The sequence below is a fragment of the Mus musculus genome, chromosome 4, assembly GCF_000001635.26.
Source record: "Mus musculus strain C57BL/6J chromosome 4, GRCm38.p6 C57BL/6J".
NCBI lineage: Eukaryota > Metazoa > Chordata > Mammalia > Rodentia > Muridae > Mus > Mus musculus.
The window spans coordinates 62,497,859-62,521,724 of NC_000070.6; the positions used below are offsets into that span (position 1 = coordinate 62,497,859).

Genomic DNA, 23,866 nt, shown 5'->3' on the forward strand with positions numbered 1-23,866 from the left:
AGCAGAAAGCATCAATCCCCTGGAACTACAGTTGTAAGCTGTCACATAGGTGCTGAGAATCAAATCCAGGTACTCTGGAAGAGCAGCTAGTGCTCTTAACCACCATTGAGCCATCTCTCCAGTGCGTCTCCCTATATCCCTCACTGAGCCATCTTACCAGGCCCCCATGTCTGGTTTTTTGTTGTTTTGTTTTAAGGTATTGTTTCACTCTGGCCTTGAACTCACTATGTAGCCTCCATCTCTAGAATGCTGGGGTTACAGACATGTGCTACCCTGCTCCTATGTTAAGTTGGGGCAAGGTCACTCTACCTCTGCCCACTAGAGAGCTTTAAAGTAAAGAATTTAGCAGGGTATGTGATGTAGGGCAGCCACATGTCAACAGTGTTCTTTTTTAGGGTAAATTACAGTGTCTTCAACTCAAGGATGCTAATGGACATCCTTGAGTGTTCCTGTCCATTGAACAGCCCAGCACCCTGACTTTACACTCATCTGACCCTGAGGTTCCCAGGTTGGGGAGAGGATTTCCATTTCAACTTCTCTGAGCTGTTTTTGACCTTGTGTTTTACACAGTGGGGTTTCAGATCTCCAGTGACAAAAAGCCCTTACTGTAAAAACAGTATCTGTAAGTTGGGTGTGTGCCCATGCATGCCTACAGTTGAAACCCGGACCTTAGCAATTAGGTGATTGCTCTACCACTGATCTACCTCCCTAGCTCTTGAAAATGGCTCCCACCTGCGTTCCTAGCATTCAGAAGGCTGATTCAGAAGGAAGATCATTATGAGTTCCCAGGCCTGCGTGGACTAGAGTTAAGTCCACATCAACCTGGGCTAGAGAGAACCCATCTCAGAAAGCCAAAAAGTTCCTGGTTGTGAATGGATGGGCCCTCGGCGGATATGGAATCGATCGGGGCAGGGTTAGAAAAAGGGATAGAGGGAGCTGTCGAGATGGCTTCGCGGGTGATATCACTCATGGCACAAACTCTGGTGATCTGAGTTTGATCCCCAGAGCCCACGTAAAGATGAGAGACCAACGCCTACAAATCATCTTCTGACCGCCACACATACACCATGATACACATCCCACACGTTCACACACACACACACACACACACCCCACATAATAAGAATACATAAAAAGGAACACAGGGATGAGTAGTGAGCTCAGAGACCAGGCTACTGCCAAGCCCTCGCAGTTCTATGCTCAGATTAAATTATGGAGGCTGCAGCAGGAGAGCCGAGACACCTCCCTCTGCAGGAGAGGTGAGAGAGAAGGGACTCCCTGCCTCCAGTGTTTATTTGGTCCCAGCTACTTCCCTCACCAGACTCATGACATAGGGCTTGAGGCCTCCAGAAGGTCAAGGGCAGGCAGGAGATGGGAGAGGGAGGGTAGAATATGTTCCTTAGGTACAGAATCTCTGACTGCAGAGTCCAGAGGCTCTGAGCCCGCTACCAGGAAGCTGTGCATGCCCACAGCCTGAGACCCCTGGTAATCACAGAGGTAACTATCCCCCACGTGGGCCGCCACTGCAGGTTCTACACAAGCGCGCTGCAGAGCCTCACGGAAAATCCGTGGGTCGGGTTTAGGACAGCCCACAGCCTCAGAAGTCAAAACAAAATCAAAATGTTCTCGCAGGCCAAGGCCTGTTAGGATATCCTCTAGTCGTCGGTCAAAGTTGGAGACCACTGCCAGCTTCAGACCCCGCTTACGGCACCCCTTCAGGGTCATCTCAGCCCCCTCCAACACCTGCCAGGTGAAAGGGCTGCTGAAGTCTTCGTATAGCTGGTCAGCAACTGGAGTCATGGCCTGGGCATCTGGGACCCCTGCTAGGCGGAAGGTGTGTAGGACCACGTCCTTCCACCATTGACGGGAAGTAAGGCCACGGCTCAGGCCATAGTTGGGGAAGTTGTGGCTCTGAGCCCGGTATGCCTGCCTGAAGGCTTGTTCCACGGTTATGTCTTCCACCACCACTCCATGGGCCCGGGCCTTGCTGGCATATTCCTCCCCGACGGGTCGGCGGAGCTTGATCAGAGTATCCTTTACATCCCACGTCAGCAGACGCATCTGCAGCCGGTGTGCCATGGAGATCAAGTTCAGTGCAGATCCCAGAATCAAAGGAGCTACTGAGCTGGTTCAGGCCACCCCTCTACAGGCTAACAGTGGCTCTTTTCCAGGCTGTGTAGGTCAGAGGGGTAGGCTGTCCCAAGGCACTTTGGAAATGGCTTTCAGCACAAGATCCTGGAATGAAAAATCGGTAGGTGAGGTAGATGCTGAGGCCCTGCTGTCAGAGACTGGCATCCTGGTGTACCAAGTATGTGACCGGAGGAAGTTACTCTAAATACCCGTGAGTCTCATCTGGAAGAGAAGCACGAGGGTGCCCACCTCACAAGATCTTGGGGCTGGAGCTAGGGTTGTGGCTCAGCTGGTTAGAGTGCTTGTCTAGTACACATAAAGCTAGGTGTGATCCCCAGATGGAATAAAGGAGGCATAGTGGCAGGAGGAAGAGGCAGGAGGATCAGAAGTTCAAAGTCTTCCTTGGATATATGGCAAGTCTGAGATTAGCTGGGCTAAATCTGGCTTAAAAAGTAAAACCCAGGGCTAGAGCGATGACTCAGTGGTCAAGAGCATTGGCTGCTCTTCCAGAGGACCTGGGTTCAATTCCCAGCACACACATGGCAGCTCACAACTGACTGTGACTCCAGCTCCAGGGGACAGTCCCTCACACAGACACACATGAAGGTGAGAAAACAAATCATTTAAAAAAAAAAAAAAAACACCCAATGGAAAATTTTGGACTAAATGAAATAATTTATGCATTTGTTTCAAAACACATTTCTGGACATCTTATGAGTCCGATGTTGGGGAATAAGACAGTTTTCCATCCCCTGTGGCATTTCTAGGTATTAAATACTAAGGGTTTCTCTGTAGACCAAAAACCTATAAAACAAGCACAGTGAAGTTGGTATGTGCCATGAGGCTATAAATCTGGAACCAAAGTCAGTCTTTGAACTCAGGGAATTTCCTTAGCAGGTTGAGGAATCCCGAGGAAAGAACATACAGAAAAAATATATATAAACTTCCTTGAGGCTGGGCAAAGTCTAGTGCTCTGGGCAGAGCTGAGCTCAGGTGCATAGCCCTGTAGGTCAAAGTCAGGAAGCAGTTATGCCTGCCATTATCTGTATGTGGTTTTGCCTCCATGTATATAAGTGCACCTCCGTCACGCCTGGTGCCTGTGAAGCCAGAAGAAGGTGTCAAATGCCCTGGAACTGGAATTTCAGACATTTGTGAGCTGTCACATGGGTGCTGGGAATCGAACCTGGGTCCTCTGGAAGAACAGCAGTGCTATTAACTTCTGGGCCATCTCTCCAGCCCATGACCCTTTTACAATTATTAGAAAATGGTGCCCTTGTTTAAGAAACCCATATTTATATTTGAGTATGCTTGACTTTCCTCAGAGTCCTTCTTTCCCCCCTAACCCTCATGCTTAATCCTGCATTAAAATGTTATTAATAAAATTTCCAACTTGGCTTCATTTAAAAAAATTACTAGTAATGTCAAAAAAGAGAAAGGTTCCTGGAGACTCTGACCAACAACATAACTGGTGAGGAGCTGGTGGAACCAGAGAGGGGCTGTGAACCTGCCAACAGCCTGGATTAGAACCCAAATGTCCAGACTCTAGCCAGGGCTGCCTTTGCTTACCCATGTTTATATTCTTTTAAAAGTTGGATTATGTTGAGCCTGGGAAGAGTGGGACAGAAGACAGTCCGTTCCAACTTGGCTCTGAGCTGCAAGTTCTCCCTGGAGTTATTAGTGCCAAATACCCAACTGTCAGTTCTCTGCCTGGAGTCAGAGACTGATTGCAGGTTTGTCTCCAGACAGAGGGGACTGCTTAGCTGTGTCTTTCAATCTGTGGGGTCCGGGGTTCATTCAGAATGCAGCCAAACAAAACAGAGGTGAGGAGGGGTGTGGGGGCGGGGCGCGTAAAGAAATGTGACAAAGAAGAGATTTAAGTCAGCTCGAAATAGTGAGACAACTTTAAAAGGGCTCTCATCGAGCAGGTAGGTAGGCTGAGGCCCAGCCAGGAACCAGACTGGTTCCGAAAGTCCTCTGGATGTCTCAGGACAAAAGTCATAGCGGGGCTGGGGCTCCGCTGCAGGACTGACTACCCTAAAAGCAGCGGGACGCGAGACTGGAGCCTCCGGGGCCAAGTCCACTGCTGGCTGGCCTCCAGCGTCCCCAGCTCGACTGCACGGATTCCCACGGTTTAGCACCCTCCACCCAGCCCCGGGCCTCCGCACCCACCTGGCTCGGGAAAAGAGACCTGAGACGCAGCGGCTGCTCCACCGGCTCTATGTAGGCGATCAGTAGCTCGCGACCCTCGGACTTGCCATTGATTCTCGCCCCGCCCCACTCTAGGCGTCACCAAGCTCCTCCCTCGCGCCCGTCACTCGCCACGCTGAGTCTTGGGCCTCTTGTCCCTTAGGTTACCCCGTAGCTTCCCTGCTCCCTGTCTCACGCCCTCTCACCGTCCCCTGGCTTCTTAAGGTCACTGTCTCACCCCTCATCACGTTCCTCCCCACTGCCCTTATACTCATTATCACAACCCAGGTGTTCTCTTTGCTTCTCATCTCTATCCCCCGGCCCCCGCCTCCGTGGGATGGAGACACTTAGGGGACCTAGACTAACTTGGGAATGGCAATGGCGGGGAGTGGGGTTAGGGCTCAGGCCGGCTCCCCAAACGCAGTGAGGACTCCAGCAAGGCTCTGTCCCTTTCTGTTCTGAGAGACCCCAGTTGGTTCTAGAAGGGAACTTCTTGTCTCACACACACAGTTTGTTGACTGCAATAACCTAGACACTTGGTTTTAAGATAGGGTCTCACTATGCAGGCAAACGGGTCCTGAGCATCTTCCTGCCTCAGCCTCCCAAGTGCTGGGATAATGGGCGTGCCACCGCCGTGTCTGTCTAACCTAGTTTCTCTCTGTAAAAAAACAAAAAACAAAAAACAAACAAACATTTAAAGGAAAGAAGAGTTTCCCTTTAAATGCGGTTTTCATAACTGAAATACACGTTTATATTCAAAAGTACCGTTGAAAGCAAAAAAGCAAAGCTTTCCTCTCAACCTAGTTGATTCGTGAGGTGCCAAGTAAGCACCTGTATTCTGTGTCTGACGCGTGGATAGAGCAGGAAAATGTCAGTTTCCTGCCTACGCGAACATGGGAGGATCAGGCAAAAACCAAGTTCATAACGGAAATGAGCTGTAAGTGCTGCCAAGGAATTGGCTGGGGGGCAGGGGCAGGAGGGCTTCCCTCTGCTCTTTTCTTCCCCTCCCCCACAGGTACCCTCTTAAAACATCTTCTGTTATCTCCTGGCTCTGTGGACTTTAGATGGACTCAACTCCCTCTCCCTGGGCCTCAGAAAGCAAAGTGCAAAGTCACAGAGCAGTCAGCTCACCTGCCAGACTGGTTTTGCCGAACAAGCTTGCTCCTCAGAAATGGAGGTAGAAAGGATAGCCAGGACATCAGAGGCCCACCTGTTCTTCAGAGAATCCTGGAATCCCTGACTGTATCTCTTTTCAGGGTCACCTCAAACCTAAGCCTGTAGGTTCTGATTCCAACTCTGCCACCCTGGAGACTAGACACGAGTAACTTAGTAAAGCTAGAATCCAGGCTAGCTTTAAGTAGATTTCCAAGATAATCAATGTCAGCTGCCATTTGGTAGGTCTCTCCATGTGCTGTTGGCACAGTGACAGATGGTTGATATCAAGTCAGATCACACAGAAAACCTCTTTGAGCATTTAAGAAGATTCTTTTCAGGAGAGAAAACAGACTTCTAGGTGCTTAAGGGTTTTGTTTCAGGTCACATACTACACAGCACGCTGCCCATCTCCAAAGAGGGTTTGCCAGCGTGTATTGATTGGCTCACCTGGGCCAATGACCTTGACCTAACTGTTGGGCCACTAGAATCTACTTTTTATTGTCTCTAGGTTAGCAGCAGCAAGGAACAATACACAGATAAATAGCCTGGGATGTCATAGGAAAGATGGTGGTGGTCTTTGATATTCTGAATCTAGCTTCTTTTTGATTTGCAGCTTCAAAGCTGGGTACACTTAGCCAGGTGTGGTGGTAAACCTGCAAGTCCAGTTAGGAAGCCGAGGCAGAAGTTACAGACCAGCCTTGGCTATGGAGCATGATCCCATTTCAAACAGAAAAACATATGTACCCTTTAATGGATGTTTTCATCCCATAACTCAGTTATTAAAATCCCCTGACAGTTTCACCCCTTGGTCCATCGGAGCCCCCTGGCTTCTTACTCTGCAGATGCTAGCTTGTGGTGTTTTCTCTCTGGGAAATCAAATCAACCCCTGACCCTTGTTTGATTTTTCAAGATAGGGTTTCTCTGTGTAGCCTTGGCTGTCCTAGAACTTACTCTGTTGACCAGGTTGGCCTTGAACTCAAAGATCCAAGTGCTGGGATCAAAGGCATGCACCACCCCCTGGCTGGGAAATAAAGTTTCTTATATGAAGTATTTTCCATCCTTGAGTCTCCTGTTGAAGACACAGGGAAACCAAGGCAGGGCACAACTGCCAACCACACATCTCTCATTACTTTGAATTTTTCATTTACTTAAAAATTTTTTTCAGTTAAAACAGAAAAAAATGTCTACACTGGGTGTGGTGGTACATGTCTTTAATCCTAGTATTCAAAAGGCAGAGGACAGGAGGACATCTATGACTTTGAGGACAGCCAGGGATACATAGTAAGATCGTATCTTTTAAAAAGTAGTTTTTTTTGAATTTTCACAATATGAATATATACTCTTGTGTCTGCTATCCAGATCTCCCCTCCAATCTAGATGCCTAGAACATCTCTGTTTTCAGTTGTTTATCCCCCAAATGGTAGCAAGAACCCCCACCTTGCCCCTTTTTTGATATAGGATTTCATATAGTAGCCCAGAAATATGGGGTTGCCCTATTTCATTCACAGCAATCCTCCTGCTTCAGTTTAAGTGCTGAGATATAAGCATGAGCCACCATGGCCCACTTCTTTGTGTGTGTGTGTGTTGCTGGGATTGAACCCGGACAAGGTGAGTACCCTTCTACCACGGACCTGTCTCCAGCCTCTCCTAGGTTCAATTGTAGTTTCACTTGTTTGTGAGCTGGGTATATGTTGAATCACAGCAGGCATGTTCTTCAATCTTCCTTTGCATCTATGTTTTATTAATTATTTTATTAATGTTAATCCATATCACACTGTGTGGCTGTCTCATTCGTCCATTCACAAATGAAGTACATCTCACTGCTGATGGACATTTGGGTTAGTTCCAGTTTGGGTGGTCACACATATCAGAAAACATTACAAATGTGTCCCAGAGAGCATCAGTATACATTATCGATAAGTAACTAGGTGTGGAAATCCAGGTACCATCAGTGTGTTTCATTTCAGTAGATAGAGCCAGTTTTCTGAAATGGCCATACTAGTAGCTTGCATTCAGATGTTCTCCATTCTCAACAAACACCTTCCTTCCTTCCTTTCTTTCTTTTTCTTGAGACAGGATTTCTCTGTGTAGCCCTGGCTGTCCTGGAACTCACTCTGTAGACCAGGCTGGCCTCGAACTCAGAAATCCGCCTGCCTCTGCCTCCCAAGTGCTGGGATTAAAGGCGTGCACTGCCACCGCCCGGCTTATCATCTACCTTTCAATGTTAGGACTCTGATGGACTTATGAGGTCTCAATGCTTCCATCCCATTGGTGCTCATGCATATGACTGTCAGAGTTGTTGCTGCATTGCCTAGGATGATGCTCACGATCCTCCTGCCCCCAGCTGTCTAGTGCTGGAGTTATAAGAATGTGCCTCCATACTATCTTTGATTAATGAGATGTAACAGAGTAAGACACAAGCTAAGACCAATCCCCTGTTTGCACAAGTTGGCAACACAGCCCCAGGTTGTTTAGAGAAGTAAACAATATATACATGAGTACCAGAGTGGGCATGTGGTGGTCAGGAGTCAAGTTTTGGACTTGACCACTGTTCCCACAGTGGGTTCCAGGGGTTGAGTTCAGGTCAGCCTTGTACAGCAAACACACTTGCCGAGTCATCTCAGCAGCCCCAAGAAGAAAACCTTTAAAACTACTGTTATTTTGACTTGTTGTATTCACTAATCCGAATACAGAGGGTGAGTTTAGAGAGATTGCTGGATCAGGTTTGAGGAAGTGACAGGTCAGCTGAGGTCCGAACATAAAAGGAGACACATGGATTTAGAGAGAAGGCATTCCAGGCAGAGGACCATTTGGTACCAGAGCCAAGGCCTTGTCAGCCTTTTATGTAATGGGGGGGCAGGTCAACCATGTCACCCATCCCTGTCCAGTTCATACTGAGTGAGCCAATTGGCAGACATGTGACCTACGCAGAACAATCACAGATCTCCAGAGTTGTTATGGCAGGGACAGGACAGAATGGGTCTTTCTCTGGGATTACAAATCTTAGGGGTTATTTCAGTGAGGGATCAAGTTGTTGGCTGGGAAGGCTTATCCAACAATAAAGTCTCCCCAAGGCCAAAAGATCAAAGCCTTTGACTTGGGGACACACATAATTGACATTACCAAGATTTAGGCATGCGAACCAGTTCAGTTTCTTTTTCTATTGACCTGAGTTTCAGTCCCTGCAACCAAGAGTACCCAGACTCAAGACTGCCACAAATCACTAGGCCCTTCCTGTGCTAGACTGGCAGTCTATATGGGATGGCTAGCTGGAAACTGGGTGTTCTCCACTCTTAAGGAGTTAAATGGCTGATTATGATGCCTGCCAAAGGGTGAAACTACAGCCTAAACTGGCACATTTGAGAGGGGAATGAGAAAACCAAGTCTCATCAAGTCCCTGGACACCCACTGCCAGGTATCTGGGAGGCTGATAATATCCTTGCCAGACTGAAAATCTAGTTCTCTATGGATGTGGCACAGGTCAGTTACAACCCTTTCAGATGACTCTCAAGTCTCTTCCCGATTTTAAAGAAGGATCTTATTCTGCAGCTTAGGTTAGTCTTGAAGTCCAGGAAGCCCTTCTGTGCAGGAAGCCCTTAGGTGTAAGCCATGTCTGTCTGTGCCTGCTTTGTTTGCAAAGATGTAGGTGGCTGCCACCAAGTGGACACTTCAGGTGACAAGACCCAGCTCCAGGGGAAAATGGGCTCCAAGGTCCTCCTCCCATACCAGTTAGTCACACAGCAGAGGCCAGCCATCTTTCTCACTGTCCCTTACTGGGAGGTGTCATGAGTGGTTAAGGGTCGGGGCTTTGGAGCTGGGTCAGAATGTTACATCTGGTTTTCCTTTTAACCTTTAACCCAGTTCTGCCGAAAATGTGAGTAGCCTTAGTGGGGGGTGCCTTTCTCATTGCCAAGGACTCAAGCTAAACTTAGGGTTCTACCTTGAGTCTGCTTTCTCCATTAAATGGTCAGGCCACTTGCCATTCAGAGAAGCAGGTCTAAACTATACTCTAAATAATCTCCTTTTTTGCATCCCTATGGTCACCATGGAATTCAAACATCTCATCTGCATAATGCCATGGTGTTACTAAGTGAAAACCCACAACATGGTCATTCCCCTGCTGGCATCCTTGAGGTGCCCTTTGATCTTGGGATAAAGGTGGAGGAGTGTGGCATCGAAGCCCCTGTACGGCTTAGACTGAGATGTCCAGGCCACCTGTTCCTGTATTCTTCCTGGTGTGCGGGCCACACCAGCCCCGTGCTCATCCAGCTCCACTTCGGCTCCAGGAACTTTGCACAATGGTTCTTTCCCTGGAAGGCTCTTGGTCAATTATGTCTCAGCTTTAGCTGTTCATCCAAACATCAGTCCTTCAGGGGACTGTTTTCTGATCCTTCAAAGGTCGGGACCTGGTGACCTTCCCATTTGCCATTGGGCCTGGACACATTAGGGCCTTGGCACATGCAGGGTAGCATGTCTCCTGGCTCTCTTAACAGCTTGGTGATGGCTTCCCTAACACACGAACCATTTTAACCACAGAGCTCAGAGGCTGTATAACAGCCAAGATAGTACAAGTCTAGTCTGGTATACCCCTGGCCTGATGATAGCAGGTTTTAAATTAGTGATCTGGGTTCTAGATGGTAAATCTATGCTCAGGATCCAAGAAAGAGACAGTTTAGGGCTGATTTGATTTTGGTGGCTACCTTCCAGAAGGCTGAGAAGTAGGAAGATCAGCTCTTGAGTTATTCACAGCTTTAAAAGAAAGCCACCAAGTATTGGACCAGTCTGATTGCAGGAGTTGCCAGTTATTAACTCTAACTAATTCTGCACCTTAAGAATGACATCGCGTTAGAGTCAGAGCTAGAGTAGGGCCTCCACCTCTAAAGTCAGGTGTGCCTGCAAACTGGCCCTAACCTTCATTAGCCGCAGTACGGGTGTCATGTCAGATGAATGAACTAAAACCAGCTGGGCAACTTCAGAAACCCACAAAGACAACCTCACTCTCTCTTGTTCCCTTATCTACCTCCCGCAACACATCTAGTCTGGTCTCCAGAACGTGCCTTGAAGGCTATAGGTACAGTTCAGTGGCAGAGTGCTTGCCTAGGTGGGTGAGGCCAGGGATACTTAGTGGAGAAAACTAAACCAAACGCCCAAATCTTTAAGATGGCTGTCCCACAGATGCAAAACAAAACTTTAGGTCCCTGCTAAGTCGGGGAACGAACTATTCCAACCTCCCCTCTGTTATCCACGTTCCTCTTCGTCGCCTGCCCTCTAGCCCTGCCAAGCTCCTCCTACCAAAGGGGTCTCTGAGCACGTCTGCTGGTCCTCTTTGTCCCTTTAAGGTTTCAACTCAGGGACAGCTGTCTTGGACTTCCCCTTCTTAGCAAGTATCGATTCACCTGCTTTGTTACGCTCCCCTTTCTCTGCATACATCCTACAGAGACGTATGCTGCTGTGCATCCTGCTGTGTCCATCTGCCCTGGGCAGAGGTTCTCAGGAACTGACTTGTGCAGACAGACTTTCTGATGCTGGCATCTCCTGTGGCCAGGAATCCCTGCTGCTTCTGGGGTTTGATCCTCATTAATGAATAACTCTTTAGGTTTCAAGCTCCAACTGCTCTCCTCTTGTCCCAAAGCTCCAAGCCGGTGCCTGAGGCTCTTGGGTTCTGCCAAGCTAAGGCCACACCTCAGCAGAGCAGGGAGGAGGGTCTCTGGGCTGAGCCAGAGTGGGAAACTTGGAGGGCCTGGTAGGCTGCAGCTGTGAGTGGGAGTTTAGCATGCTGGCAAACCACCCAGGGCGCTGCACCCTGCCAGCAGCGTGGGCAGGAAGAGGGCACAGGGCACAGTTCTAACAGCGCATTTACTTTCCCCCTTCTGTAAGGCCCAGGGAGCTTGGTCAAGATCAAGTCCGACACTTTTTCTTCATTCTTCCTTCAGCCACTTCAACAGCTGCGGTGCAAAGTAGGTGATGATGATGTCGGCACCTGTACAGACAACAGAAAATGGGAGGGATGTGACATCAGCTACCAGCACAGTTGGGAGACAAGGGCCAGGCAGAGGAAGACCACCAGGGAGAGGTATGGCCTGGTGACACAGCCTAGGGCTGAGTCTGGCTGTAGCCAGCTCCAGACACTGAACAAGTCATTCTCTTGTCGTGGGCCTTGATTTGCTGATAGATGGCAAGTGCAGAGGAAGATGCAGGCAAGTATAAGCCTGACTGCTCTGCTGGTCCAGTGCAGCCCTGAGACCAGACTACAGACCCTACTTCTTAGCTGAGGTTCTTTCTCCTCTTGCCCAGTTACCCAGCCAGGGCCGACTAAGCTCAGACCCATTGTCTCACCAAAGGTTTCAGTGATGAGCTACAGTGCCCAAGTTGCTTGTGTCTGTGGACCTTTCTGGTGAGGGGGAGAACAGGAGTCTGCTGTTAAATCCCTGGCCGTGGAGCCTGAATGACCAGGATGGTGAATGATATTAACCAAACCTGCTCCCATTTACAGAGTAATAAGCATACACTACATATTATCGCAGGTACTCCTCCAGACAAATACGTACCGGGTATGGACAAGGACCGTGAGATTTATAGAAGCGGCTTGCCCAGCTTCTCACATCCAAAGAGTTCTATGGAGTCCCTTTTCTACATACTTTTTCCACCTTTTTACTCATTTCTACCAGTGTCTGGAGATCAGAACTTCCAGGCAAAGAATCAAGGCTTCTCAGACCTTGGGCAGAGCGCCCATCAGTCCCTGTGACACAGGTCACAAACCTCACCCCTGCTTACCGGCTCTGCGGAAGGCCGTCATGGTCTCCAGTACAGCAGTCCTGAGATCAAAGGCCCCGGCCTGGGCTCCGTGCCACAACATGGCAAACTCTCCAGACACCTGGTATACTGCGAGGGGGAGCTCGGGGTGCTGCAGAGAAAGACACACGGGTTCAAGTGACTGTCGCTTCTTCCCTGCCCCATTCTGATTCACCACTCGCTGCCCTGCTCATTCAAAAACTGTCCAGCCAGAGCTGTCCAAAGACTCCTGTGAGCTGCGGCAGAAGAGACAACCCGGTATCTAGGCAGGGGTGGGAGGAGCGGGCTCCTGTTCAGGGGCATACCGCTTCCGGCTCAGACTGCTCGGAAAGCCCCTCCATTCGGGGTGCACTGTAGGGAATGTGTTCTCCCAAGCCCCACTCCAAGCTCACCTTGTCCTTCACCTCTCGCACCATGTCCAGGTAGGGCAATCCCGGCTTCACCATGAGCATGTCAGCTCCTTCTTGAATGTCTCGGGCCTAGGGAGGAGGCAAAGTGTGGGCAGCGCCTGAGACAGGGACAGGGCAGGGCAGGGTGGGGGGGATATGGGGCTTAAGTTCTGATCACTCACCACTGCTCGGAGGGCCAGGCCACGGGCACCAGGAGGCAGCTGATAACAGCGTCGGTCTCCAAAAGCTGGGCTTGACTGAGCTGCATCCCTGCAAAAGAATAACATCACGATGCCGGGGGCCCACTGCAGGTGAATGGACCAGGAATTTAACAGATCACTGCTGGTGCCACTCACCGGAAAGGACCGTAGAAACAGGAGGCAAATTTGGCACTATAGCTCATCACAGAGACCTATAGGGAAGACCAATGGGGTCTAGGCTGAGTCAGCTCTTCCTAAATCCCAGGAGTAAAGTGACAGGGAAAGGTTCTCGGGCAGGAAGGGAAGGACTTCTAATCCAGTCTCATCCAACACTAGGCCTTAATCTCTCTCTCTGAGGTTGAGATGGATCCCAAAGGCCTCATCCAGCATTGCTCTCGACTTTGTGATTCACTGTCTATGTGGGTTCATGGGTAGACGCATGTGTGCGCATATGTGTGTGTTCAGAGAACAACTTCAGCATCATTCCTCAGCTTCCACCCACCTTTTGTTTGAGACAGATATCTCTCACCGGCCTAGAACTTTATCAAGGGTAGGCAGGCTAGCCAGCAAGCTCAACCTCACCATCACTGGGAGGACAAGCATATATCATCATGCCTGCTTTTGACATGGGTTGGGGGATCCAAACTCAGGTCTCCACCTTTGCAAGAAAGTGCTTTACTGACTGAGCCATCCTCCTAGGGCTGGCCCAGGCCCTCTCTCCTCCCATGCATCCCTACCCCCTCCCACCCTCAGCCTGTCCCAGGCCCTCTCCTCCCTGCATCCCCACACCCTCCCCGCCCTCCAGCCTATACCCTGTTGCCAAGTCCATGTTTTAGCAGGGCAGCCTTGATGGCCTCAACTCGTCCGTCCATCATGTCTGACGGAGCTACAACCTGACAGCCTGAAAAACAAAGGGTGGCCTACAGAATTCTGGATCTCTCTGCCCCATTATGCCACCCTCCTGTCCCCGCTGCTAGGGGGCTCACTCACCTGCCTTGGCATAGGCCAGTGCCACCTCTGCCAACCGCTGTCGGCTCTCCTCTGCTAGGAATGCTCCATTTTCACTCAGGAGGCCTGGGGGACGAGACAGATGGATCTGGGAGTGCACCTTGAGTCCCTGTATGTGCCTACCCTGGAGGAAAGGTGGGCTTCACAAGAGGGGATGTGGGACTCACCACAGTGGCCATGGGAGGTGTAGGGGCACAAGCAGACGTCACAGGCCACTAGGAGGGAAGGGAAGGTCTTCCTCAGCAGACGGACAGCCTCAATAGTTGGGGAGTCCTCAGAGTCAGCTGCAGAGCCCTGTTCATCCTGGAGGCAGGGGAAGGACAAGGTGGTATGTCTATTACGGATGCTTTTCAAAAGGCATAGTGGTTGCCATCAAAGATCAGGCCCAACCTTCTCCTTTCATCCCATCAGACTCTAGATGAGTATACACCGGATTGGCCCTGTCTGTAGAGGGGACAACAGAAGCCTGGAGCTGGACTGGGACTTGACTCATCCCGTTACGGTGTCCCAGTCCTACTTATGAGCTTCCTGATCTTGGGCCAAAGGCAGGCAAGGCAGCAATATAACTGTGGCCCCAGAGCCTGCACAGGGCAGAGCAAGGACACACAGAGTATGACACTTCAGCCCTTCCACACTCTGTCTTCCTTCTTATATGTGTATACATGTGTTCACGTGTATGTGTGTCTGTGTGAGAGCGTGCACTGGTGCATGTATGCATAGAGACCATAGGTCAAAGCTGGGTGTCTTCCTTAATCATTTTTCACCTTGAATTTCTTTGCTTTGGAGACAAGGTCTCACTGTGTAGCTCTGGCTGGCGTAGAACTAGCTATATAGACCATGCTGGCTTTGAACTCAGAGAGACATGGCTGCCCCCCATGCAGTCCCATGCTGGGGTTACAGATGTGTACCACCATGCCACAGGTTCTCACTGAACCTCGAACTCCCCAATTCAGGCAGACCAGCTGTCCAGCAAACCCCAGGGACCCAGGTTTCTGCCTTCTCAGCACCGGATCACATTCTGCACGTTCTGCTCAGCTTTCATCACGGGTCTTAGGACTGAACTCAGGCCCTCAAGCTGGAGCAGCACGCACTTTACAAACTGAGAGTGTGCCCAGTCCTCATCTTCCCCTCTCAACTCTTCCATTTCTCACCTTGGGAACTCTGCTGGGGACGCCAAAGATCAGGACACAGCGCAGGCCAGCTTCCACCAGAGGTCTCAGCATCTCTTCTAGCTGGTTTACGCCATACCTGGGGGAGGGACGGGGTAAGGAAATGTAAAGTGCTAAGGTAACAGGTGCCCTGCGCAGGCCTCCACCCCTTCAAACAATGCTTCTGCTAAAAGCCTGGCTGTAGGCTGGGGCTACGGCTCTGTGGGAACAGGCTGGCTAGCATGTGAGAGCTCCTCAGCAAAACGCTCAGTGAAGAGCCAAGCTGTGCAGGAACCCAGAGTGCAAGACCCACAGACCAGGGATAAGCAGTAACATACCCACCACAGGAGTGGGCAAACAGGGTCATAAACAGAGTGCTACAGAGTTAGCTGTGGCAGACTACTCCATGGCTTTTACTCAAGTCCCACTCAAGCCCAGATTCTGCCTGCAGCAGCCTCTGCCACAAATGTCCCCGATGATAGAACGCTTGTCACTTTACGAGGTCGTCTTCTGTACTGGCTAACAGCTTAGTCTCCCATGAAATCCTTCTTTCCACAGTGCCTTTCCAAATCTGCTACCTGCTGGGCGTGCTTCTATTTCCTGGTACTTTCACCCGTGAAATCTCTTCTCTTACCATCCCCTTGACAGTCACCACACCTCCTACCTGGCCACTCCTGGGAGGCTGGCGATAGGCTGGACATCATCAGGAACATCCCTGTAAGAGCAAGGGAGGGCTATGGATTGATGGCTGTGGGAAGGGGTGGTGGCAACAGTGCCTGGGAAGGATGAGAAGAGACATGGAAGTAGAGATGGAGGGAGTGCATAGGATCCTGTGTGTGGCTCCCGTGCCTGGGCAAGCCCAGGGCCTGAAATAACAACAGGAACAACAATGTGGCAGTGAGAACTGCAATAAGAACAGTAATCACTGGGAGGACTTGGACTCTCAAGTCACAGGGTCCTTGTGTCCCAGCTTAGATACATTCTGACTTAAGTGACTTTGGCCAAGACATGCCATCTTCATTTCAGGGCTTGTACGGTTCCAAAGACTACTGTCCTTAACCTCACAGGCCACTCACAAAACCTTCTGTTCCAGCCCACAGCCCACTTTAAGGCCCCCCTCCTCCCAACAATCCCATTGCCTGTTCCAGTCACACACGTGCTCCTACCCTGGGCAGATCCAGGGTCTGGCCCATTTGGGGGACTCACGTGACAAAGATGGGATAGATGAGGTTGGAGGCACTGACGGTGGAGGCAGCAGTCTGCCAGCTCCGAAGCAGTGGGTGAAAGTAGCCGCTGTGCAGAACAGACTGGTGGTGCATGGTCGGGGCAGTGGAACACAGAGAAGTCTGCTGGATGGAGTGGCGGCTCCTGGGTGTCTGCTGCAGCCTCAGCTCTGTAGGGGGCACCAGGAAACAAAAGACATGTGCCTGGGGTGCCGGCTGGCTCCCACGGTCCCGCCTCCCGCCCTCTACAGCCTCTGCTCCTCATGCTGTGGTTTTATCAATTGCTCCCTCTCCAGGGCAAGGTAAGGCAGGGATACCTGTAGAACCTTCAAAGCAATTTCAATGTCATAATAGTATTTGGGCCATGGTTCACAGGACTGCTAGTTAAAAACAAACAAACAAACAAACCCCACTAGTTTTCTTTTTTTTTTTTTTAAGATTTATTTATTTATTATATGTAAATACACTGTAGCTGTCTTCAGACACTCCAGAAGAGGGAGTCAGATCTTTTTTTTTTTTTTTGAGGGAGTCAGATCTTGTTACAGATGGTTGTGAGCCACCATGTGGATGCTGGGATTTGAACTCCAGACCTTCGGAAGAGCAGTCGGGTGCTCTTACCCACTGAGCCATATCACCAGCCCCCCCCCCCCCCACTAGTTTTCTAATAACTGTAAATTGTGTCCTAGCAAAGAATCAGAAAATTAGGAATAAAAGAAAAACCGAGTCGATTCTTCCTGTGTTCACTGTGAGAAGCACTGATCACCGCAGCGTTTAAACTTCAAATACTCCATGAAAAACGCCTACAATTATGGCGGATTCAGAGGTTACAATTTTTTTTTTTTTTTGTGATGCCATGGACATGTCAGGCAAGCATTCAACTACTGAGTTACAGCCCCAGCCTGAGTGCTTTGCTTTGATTTTTGAGACAGGGTTTTACTATGTAATTCAGGCTGGCCTCAAACTTGCTTGACAAGAATTTTAGATAAGCAGAAACTAAGATGCCCTGGAATTTTGCTGTTAGTGCCAAGTACTGCTAAGACCCTGCTGTGTGGGCTGAGGCAGTAGGCTCATTGTGTACCAAGCACTGTATGTATGACTGACGCGGACAGGCACATGCACCGTCCCGGTCGGTGGCTTCTTAGAGCTCCTGCGACCAAGGAGCCTTCTGTGCTGGCCAATCAGTGCCCTACACTGTACTTTCTTGTCTCCCCTCCTTCCCCCATTTTGTTGGTTTTCTTTTGAGACAGGGCTGGCTCTGAATTTCCTGAATGTAGCTAAGGATGACCATGGACTCCCGATTGTCCTGTGCCTACCTCCCAAGTGCAGGGATGACGATGAGATCGGAACCCCAGACTTTTACACACGTTAGGCAAGCACTTGTTTTGTGATGCCATGCTATCACCTTTCCCTACACTGTGCAGCCTTCCCTCAAGTAAGCATGCCACCAACTTCTCCCTTTCCCACCGCCACAGCTTCCTTCTTGCCCACTTCATAATCTCTCTTATATAACAGCTCCTTGTGGCACTGGCTTATCTTGTGGCTAGCTGACAGAGCTTCTGCAGGAGGCAGGGACTGTGCTGACTTCATGTCCACCTCCCACACCAGCCCTCCCCACACACTGACTCTAGCATAGGGCAGATATTTCATCCTGCTGAGAACGAGACAATAACTGCATGCCAAGTCAGTGATAGAAGACTGAAGGAAACCCGGGTGTCACATTATTTCAGGAGCACCTACTGTATGCCAGCCCACCAATATACCCTCATAGGTGCCTTCTGGAAGTCATAGGCCAGTCCCTGGAGGCAGGGCTGATAAGTGTACTGCAGAACCTGGCAGCCCAAGCCTACATGATCTATGGGCCCAGAGAGGAGGGCAGAAGAGTTTGTAGAAGACAGGGCTTGGGCTCTGTTCTGCAAGATGCGTGAATCTGGCAAGGATAAAGAGAGTGTTCCTTTACGAAAGTGAATGAGGATGACTGCAGACTGGTCTGAAGTCTTGAGGATGTAGCAGGGGTCATACAGAAGGGGTGGAGGGTTTTTGACAGGGATGAGTTCTGAGCAGCAAATAGGGCACTGGTCTGGCCAGAGCCTGGCTTTGAGAGAACTCTGTGGCTGAGGAGAGCAGACAGGAAGCAGAGGAGCACAGGAGCCATGGGAGGCCAGGAGGCGGAGGAGGAAGGGCCATCTGGAGGCAGCCAAGAGGCTGTCCCTTAGGGCGGATGCTCTGACCCAGGGGGCAGCAGAGACAGGGACAAGGCAGGAAGAGGGTGGTGGGACTCAGAGTTGGACAGCCAGCTCCATTTTAGACATTTCCTTTTGGCTACTAAGCAGCCAAGTAGGAAAAGAAAGGAAAGGAAAGGAAAGGAAAGGAAAGGAAAGGAAAGGAAAGGAAAGGAAAGGAAAGGAAAGGAAAGGAAAGGAAAGGAAAGGAAGAAAGAGAGAGAAAGCCACAGACAGTAGAGGCTGGAAGGCTTGAATCTCTGCTCCTCCAACAAAGGGGACATCAAGAGGGGGCACTACTCACCAAAGTCCTACAGCAAATTACCAGTGAAAACAAGCCCAGAACCCAGGGGATCCTTCAGTGTGCCTGGCTGTGCTCCCACTCTCTCAGGCTCCTTCAGCTCCCTCCCAAGCAGCTCAGGGGCCCACCTTATCCCCTTTCCCTCCTTGCTGGGGTTGAGGTTATCAGGAACCACACAAGGACCAACCCTGCCACCACACCCCTGGGTGGGCCAGCCTCTTCACAGGACACAAGAGAGGCCAAGCCTCCTTAGAGATGTTCTGGCTCCTAAGTAACACACTCAGCACATTCGAGAGTTTATCTATATAGACTCTTTGTGCAGAATTTGGTTCTCACATCTGCCAGGAGGTTGCCCTGAGATGTACAACTATTTGCTCAAAATGACATAGCTGGTTAATGATAAAGCCCCGAATCTGAATTTGTGCTGGACTCCAGTTGGTCTCCCTCTACCTAGGTGCAAGGTGCCAAAGGCAGTACTTTATCTCATTGAAGTTACATTGCGAAATCAACATAACTCTTAGCAATTATGAAATAGAGGCTCAGAGAGGTTATGGAACTCGCTCAATGCCATTCTGGATTGGAGTCAGGTTTTGGAACCAGGTGCATATTCTGCCCCAGAATCATCTCTGTAGCAGGCCCTGGCTTCTGGAGTCCACACCTGCATTCCCTGGCGTTCACTCATCTCCTTTAAGAGCTTAAGGGAGCAACGCTGATAGGCCATCTGCCCATAAGTAAAACTTGGAGGGCCACGGAGGAGCTGCGCTGCCCAGATTTTACTTCAGGGTAGCTGGGAGGGGAAGGAGGGGAAGAGAGGAGAGGCGTGTGCAGAGGCGCACCTCAGCAGTTCCTGGTTGCTTGTGGTGGGGAACCCCTGGACCCCTACGCTCCACCACTGAGTTACATTCCCAGCCAGAACAGTCCAACTTTGATTTAGGCTTTGTTTGCTTGCTTTGTTTTGAACTTTTAAGGGCTTATTTTATGGCTAGGAGTGTTTTGCTTGCATGCATGCATATGTATCACATATTTGCAATGCCCACAGAATTCAGAAGAGGTTGTGTGGTCCCCGGAACTAGTGTTGCTTATGGCTGTTGAGTCAACCAAACCCAAGTCCTCTGTGAGAGCAACATGTGTTCTTGATCACTGAGATATCTCCTGCCCGGATGCAGGTTTTTATTTTGGCCACTAGATGAAACTGAAAGAGACGTTGGTGCCGACTTAAAAGAAAAAAAGCTCTATTCAATCCCTCACAGTTTGATAGGAGAAATGAAGGGATGGAAGGCCACCTGAACTCACACAGTGAGTAAGGCAGAGGTAGGGACTAGCCTGAGACTTCCAGCCCAAGGCCCTGTACTATACAGCGTGTGATAGCAGATGCTTAATGAACGTCCATAGAGTGGGAAGGTGCCCAGAGTTGCTTCTGTTTTATAGAACCAATTCTAGATCAGGGTTTTTCTTTGAGAGAAGTCCTTCAGAGTCTGGAAGATTTCCAAACATGGGCAGGGCACTTTCCACAAATTAAGGGGGTTTGCAAACTTGAGCTTAAACCCTGTGCCTCATACAGTAACACAGGGGCCTAGGAATACAGGAACACAAGACCACAGGGGCCCAGGCTACCTTCTCTCCCATTGTACAACAGGTTCACTCTGCTAGCAAGCTGTACAAGGTATTGCAGAAACAACTGTTTCTGGGCCAAACAATCCCAGAGTCGATTCTATAACGACGGGCAAGGCCTTTCAGATCCTCCCCCACTTTTTTTTTTTCTTTCAAGATTTAAAATGTGCTGATATTATCAAGCCTGCGTGAAGATCAGATTACTGATGAGGTATGTCTAACACCACGGTAGCAGCGGCAAGTAACGCTAAATGTATGGCTAGTGCTGAGCTGGGATGAGTAGGCTGTACTGTGTCTGACCCTTCGCCACACCTAGGGAAGGACATACATTCCAGCCACTGCCTGAGGTGAGAGAGGCTAGCCGCCCTCCAGCAGCACGTACTAGACAAGAAGGAAAAGGAACACTGTAGTTTCTTAGAGACACTGCGGGGTAGCTTTTCTGAAAGACTGTAAAGGTCTCACCTCCCTTAGGAGGTAGCATCCCACAACCTGGGAGTGAGACTGCCACTGGGAGCAGCTGAGAGAAAGCTTCAGAGCCTGGGCTCCCAGGTTGTACCCCACAAAGAATTCCGGAGGCTGTGCTCTTGGCATAAATAGTAGTGAAGTGGTGCCAGCTCGAGCAGGCTCTGCCCTGGCTAGGGAGGAGACAAGTCAGGAGGGCCAGCTAGGTAGAAGGTTCAGAGCTGGGAAATCTGAAGCCCAAAGAGGCCCAGGAAAGGCATCTGTGGGCAGTTCTGAAAAGGTACTGCCCGGTGGCTCATTTGCATTTCCTGCACACTCTAGCTGCCACCTGCCACGGTGTTAGGAGGGGTTAAAGAAGAGACCTTAGACCTCATCTAGTGTGGGCGCTTAATCCCCCCTGCTGCCCGGGTCTAGACATTTCAAGCTAGGAGTTGCCTTTCCACAGACTGCTAAAATATTCTGGCTGAGAGCTTTTACATCAAACAACTGTAAAACTGAACTCGAGAAGGGCAGGTCTCATACAGCAGGTCAGCTATAAATATGGTCCAAACTTCTGGAGTCTAGCAGCCCTCAGTCCTCACCAGGACTTTTGGCATTAGAAGGACAGAGTTCACACGTTATAGTCCCAGTATGGAAGAGGCGACAGAGATTCCAGGTGAGAGTAGGGGAAGAAAGGTTTAACCTAGACCTGGCCACGGCTGGTAGCAGGGTGGTTAGTATGTGACTTTGGGATTTAAAAGGCATGGGGACAAATTCTTGTTTCAAGCTGCATGACTGCTTTTCTTCTCATGTGGTCTGGGTCTTAAGCGGATCTCAATGGATCGTTGTATGACTGAATGAGCAGAAGCAGGAGAGACCTAGCACAAGCGACCCTTATTGTTTTCCCCACTTCTCCAGCCTGCCAGACAGATCGCGCTCTGCAGAAACCGAGGCTACCCCTGAGGCCTCCGAGAAAGGGGGCGGGTGGAGCCCATCTTTGAGTCCCGAATCCCGGACGCAGCAAGACCTTGTAGCGGCAAGAATCCCGCCCACTCTAGTAGGTGCATAGGGACAGCGTCTCCGCTACAGCGTCAGAGCTTCGGGAACACAGCGCCATAGGGGTGCACCTCACCTTGTTCTGGGGTCCCGTCCCCCTTCAACCCGCCACTTCCCAGAGGCCGGCGCCTGCTCACGTACCAAGGACGCTGCTCGCCGCCGCTCCGAGCCGGGCTCTGGACACCGCGCTCTCCCGCTCTAAAAGCGCAAGCCCACGTGGGGGCGGGGCGGCTCACCCGGAAGCGGCTCCCGTACCGCCCGCCCCTCCGGGAATGCAGCTTACGCTCCCTTCGGGGCAGTCTCCGGATCACTGGTCAGCTCGCGCGGCCAGATCCACGCTGAGCGGGGCTGGAATCTTGGCCAATCCAGAGTTGCCCGAGAGCCCGCCCGTCTCCCCGCCCCCCAGCTCGGGTCTCACTTGAGGTGGGAAGGCCCGAGGGGGTCCACGTGGGCATTCGGAGCCTCTGGGAGGTGCCCTGGCTTGCAATCCGAACTCATCCCAGAGTTCACTTGACGGTCTATTCTCAGCCCGGAGCAAAAATTGACTGCGTTGCTCACTGGTAAAAGAACAATTGGATGTCAACGGCATTAAAACACCTCGGTAATGCCTAACACCGCGGGTAAATACGTTCAGCAGCAGACTGACTGTCTAGATTTATTTATTCTATGTAATTGATTATCCAGCCCCTATCTCATGGGTTGAGAGATATGAAAGACATTGGAAAAAAAAAAAAGCCGAGAAAACTAACCATCCAAGTATGCTAGGAGATCAGGTTTATCTACAATGGATACATTAAAATTTGGAGTATAAAAGGGAGTAAATTTGGTGGTGCATGCTTTTAATCTTAGCACTAGGTGACAAAAAACCAACCAACCAAACAAACAAACAAACAAACAAACCAAACCCAAAACAAACAAAACAGAAAACAAACAAACCAAAAAACAATTAAAAAAAGAAAAATTCTGACCAAAGGTCTGGGGAAGACTGGAGCGTGGGGTCTAGAGAGGTTTATGGGGCTTTGACAAAGACTTGAGAGTGGCAAGGGCCCTCTTTGTGGAGGGAGCCTTGGGGAATGCTCACTAGGGAGGAGGTGATAAAATTATTTTGGAGGTAAAAGTGGGCAGTTGTGTAATAATACTGTAAATGTTCTAGGTACCACCAGATCTTCATTTTAAAAATGTTTAAGATCTGTGAACTCATCTTGGTTTTCAATAATTCACTAGAAAAATTGAACTTAAAGTTGTAACAAGAGAAGCTGGGTGAAGGGTATGAGAGTGTTGTAGCTTGTCAGAAAACCCTCACCCACAAAGAGCACAGAGACCACCATCATTGCAAAAACTCATGAGGATTTTACTTATCCAGCATGTTGGGGACTCCCCTCTCAGCTGGCAGGCAGGAGGAGAGACCCAGAACAAAGAAGGAACACACTTTTTATACCTTTGTAAGGGTTGGATATAGGCACCAGGGTAGTTTGGCTTATTTTAATTGGTGTAGCCAATAATCTTTTTAGACATTGGTTGGTTTATGTAGGGTGACTCTTATTTTGTCTGTCCTTGTGTGTGTTTTAGTGAGGCGGGGCAGGAGGATTGTTAATTTTGTTTTTGACCGTTAAAACTATGTTTCTATATTTGTTTAGTCAGCCAGCTTTTTATCTGGCTCTGTACTTGGCCTGCTAGTACAGTTTGGAAAGTCCTTTTGAAGGGGGAAGGTACAGGGTAGTCTTGAACTTATTTTTGGATATTACAACAGGGAAAAAACTTATGGAAGACCTCAAAGATTCTTTCCAGATGTTGTATTCCTTACTTTTAAATCCAAATCTCCATTCCCAGAAAAGGTTTCTTCTTAGAATGTTAAAGTCTAGTTAAGGGATTGAGCAGAACAAACCAAAGACATGGAAGAATTTGGTTTTCGGTTTTGTTTGAACATGCTAGCTAAGCAAGCGCTATGTCACTGAGCCCCTTCCATTCTTGACAGCCTTATGGCGGAGATTAGATGGTAGGGTGAG

At 49.7% G+C, this 23,866-nt stretch overlaps 2 protein-coding genes across 4 annotated transcripts; both read right to left on the reverse strand.

Annotated features, from left to right (window-relative positions):
• Positions 1-1,195: 1,195 nt before the first annotated feature.
• Hdhd3 (haloacid dehalogenase-like hydrolase domain containing 3) lies at positions 1,196-4,342 on the reverse strand. The gene is made up of 2 exons (NM_024257.1): positions 4,300-4,342; positions 1,196-2,235 (listed from the first exon to the last, which is right to left on the reverse strand). Exon 2 carries the CDS (start codon positions 2,077-2,079, stop codon positions 1,324-1,326), a length of 756 nt encoding a protein of 251 aa, NP_077219.1. The 5' UTR covers positions 2,080-2,235; positions 4,300-4,342; the 3' UTR covers positions 1,196-1,323.
• A 3,783-nt stretch (positions 4,343-8,125) lies between these two features.
• Alad (aminolevulinate, delta-, dehydratase) lies at positions 8,126-22,205 on the reverse strand. 3 transcript variants are annotated; one of them, NM_008525.4, is made up of 12 exons: positions 22,002-22,205; positions 16,216-16,402; positions 15,674-15,724; positions 15,013-15,109; positions 14,029-14,164; positions 13,844-13,927; positions 13,666-13,754; positions 13,010-13,065; positions 12,836-12,923; positions 12,657-12,743; positions 12,247-12,376; positions 8,126-11,452 (listed from the first exon to the last, which is right to left on the reverse strand). In NM_008525.4, exons 2-12 carry the CDS (start codon positions 16,326-16,328, stop codon positions 11,391-11,393), a joined length of 993 nt encoding a protein of 330 aa, NP_032551.3. In that variant the 5' UTR covers positions 16,329-16,402; positions 22,002-22,205; the 3' UTR covers positions 8,126-11,390. The 3 variants fall into 3 exon arrangements, with proteins under 3 accessions (NP_032551.3, NP_001263375.1, XP_006537702.1); NM_001276446.1 differs by having other exon boundaries at positions 21,937-22,051; XM_006537639.2 differs by lacking the exon at positions 22,002-22,205 and adding an exon at positions 18,756-18,885 and having other exon boundaries at positions 11,310-11,452.
• Positions 22,206-23,866: the final 1,661 nt, after the last annotated feature.

Bases quoted from the DNA above. Each gene is read 5' to 3' on its own strand.
- Hdhd3 (NM_024257.1), bottom strand. From the start codon at position 2,079: ATGGCACACCGGCTGCAGATGCGTCTGCTGACGTGGGATGTAAAGGAT.
- Alad (NM_008525.4), bottom strand. From the start codon at position 16,328: ATGCACCACCAGTCTGTTCTGCACAGCGGCTACTTTCACCCACTGCTT. The intron at 13,928-14,028 runs GTGAGTCCCACA...CTCGTCCCCCAG, and splicing joins CACCTCCCATGGCCACTGTG to GCCTCCTGAGTGAAAATGGA. The intron at 13,066-13,665 runs GTATAGGCTGGA...TCTTCCCTATAG, and splicing joins AACATGGACTTGGCAACAGG to GTCTCTGTGATGAGCTATAG.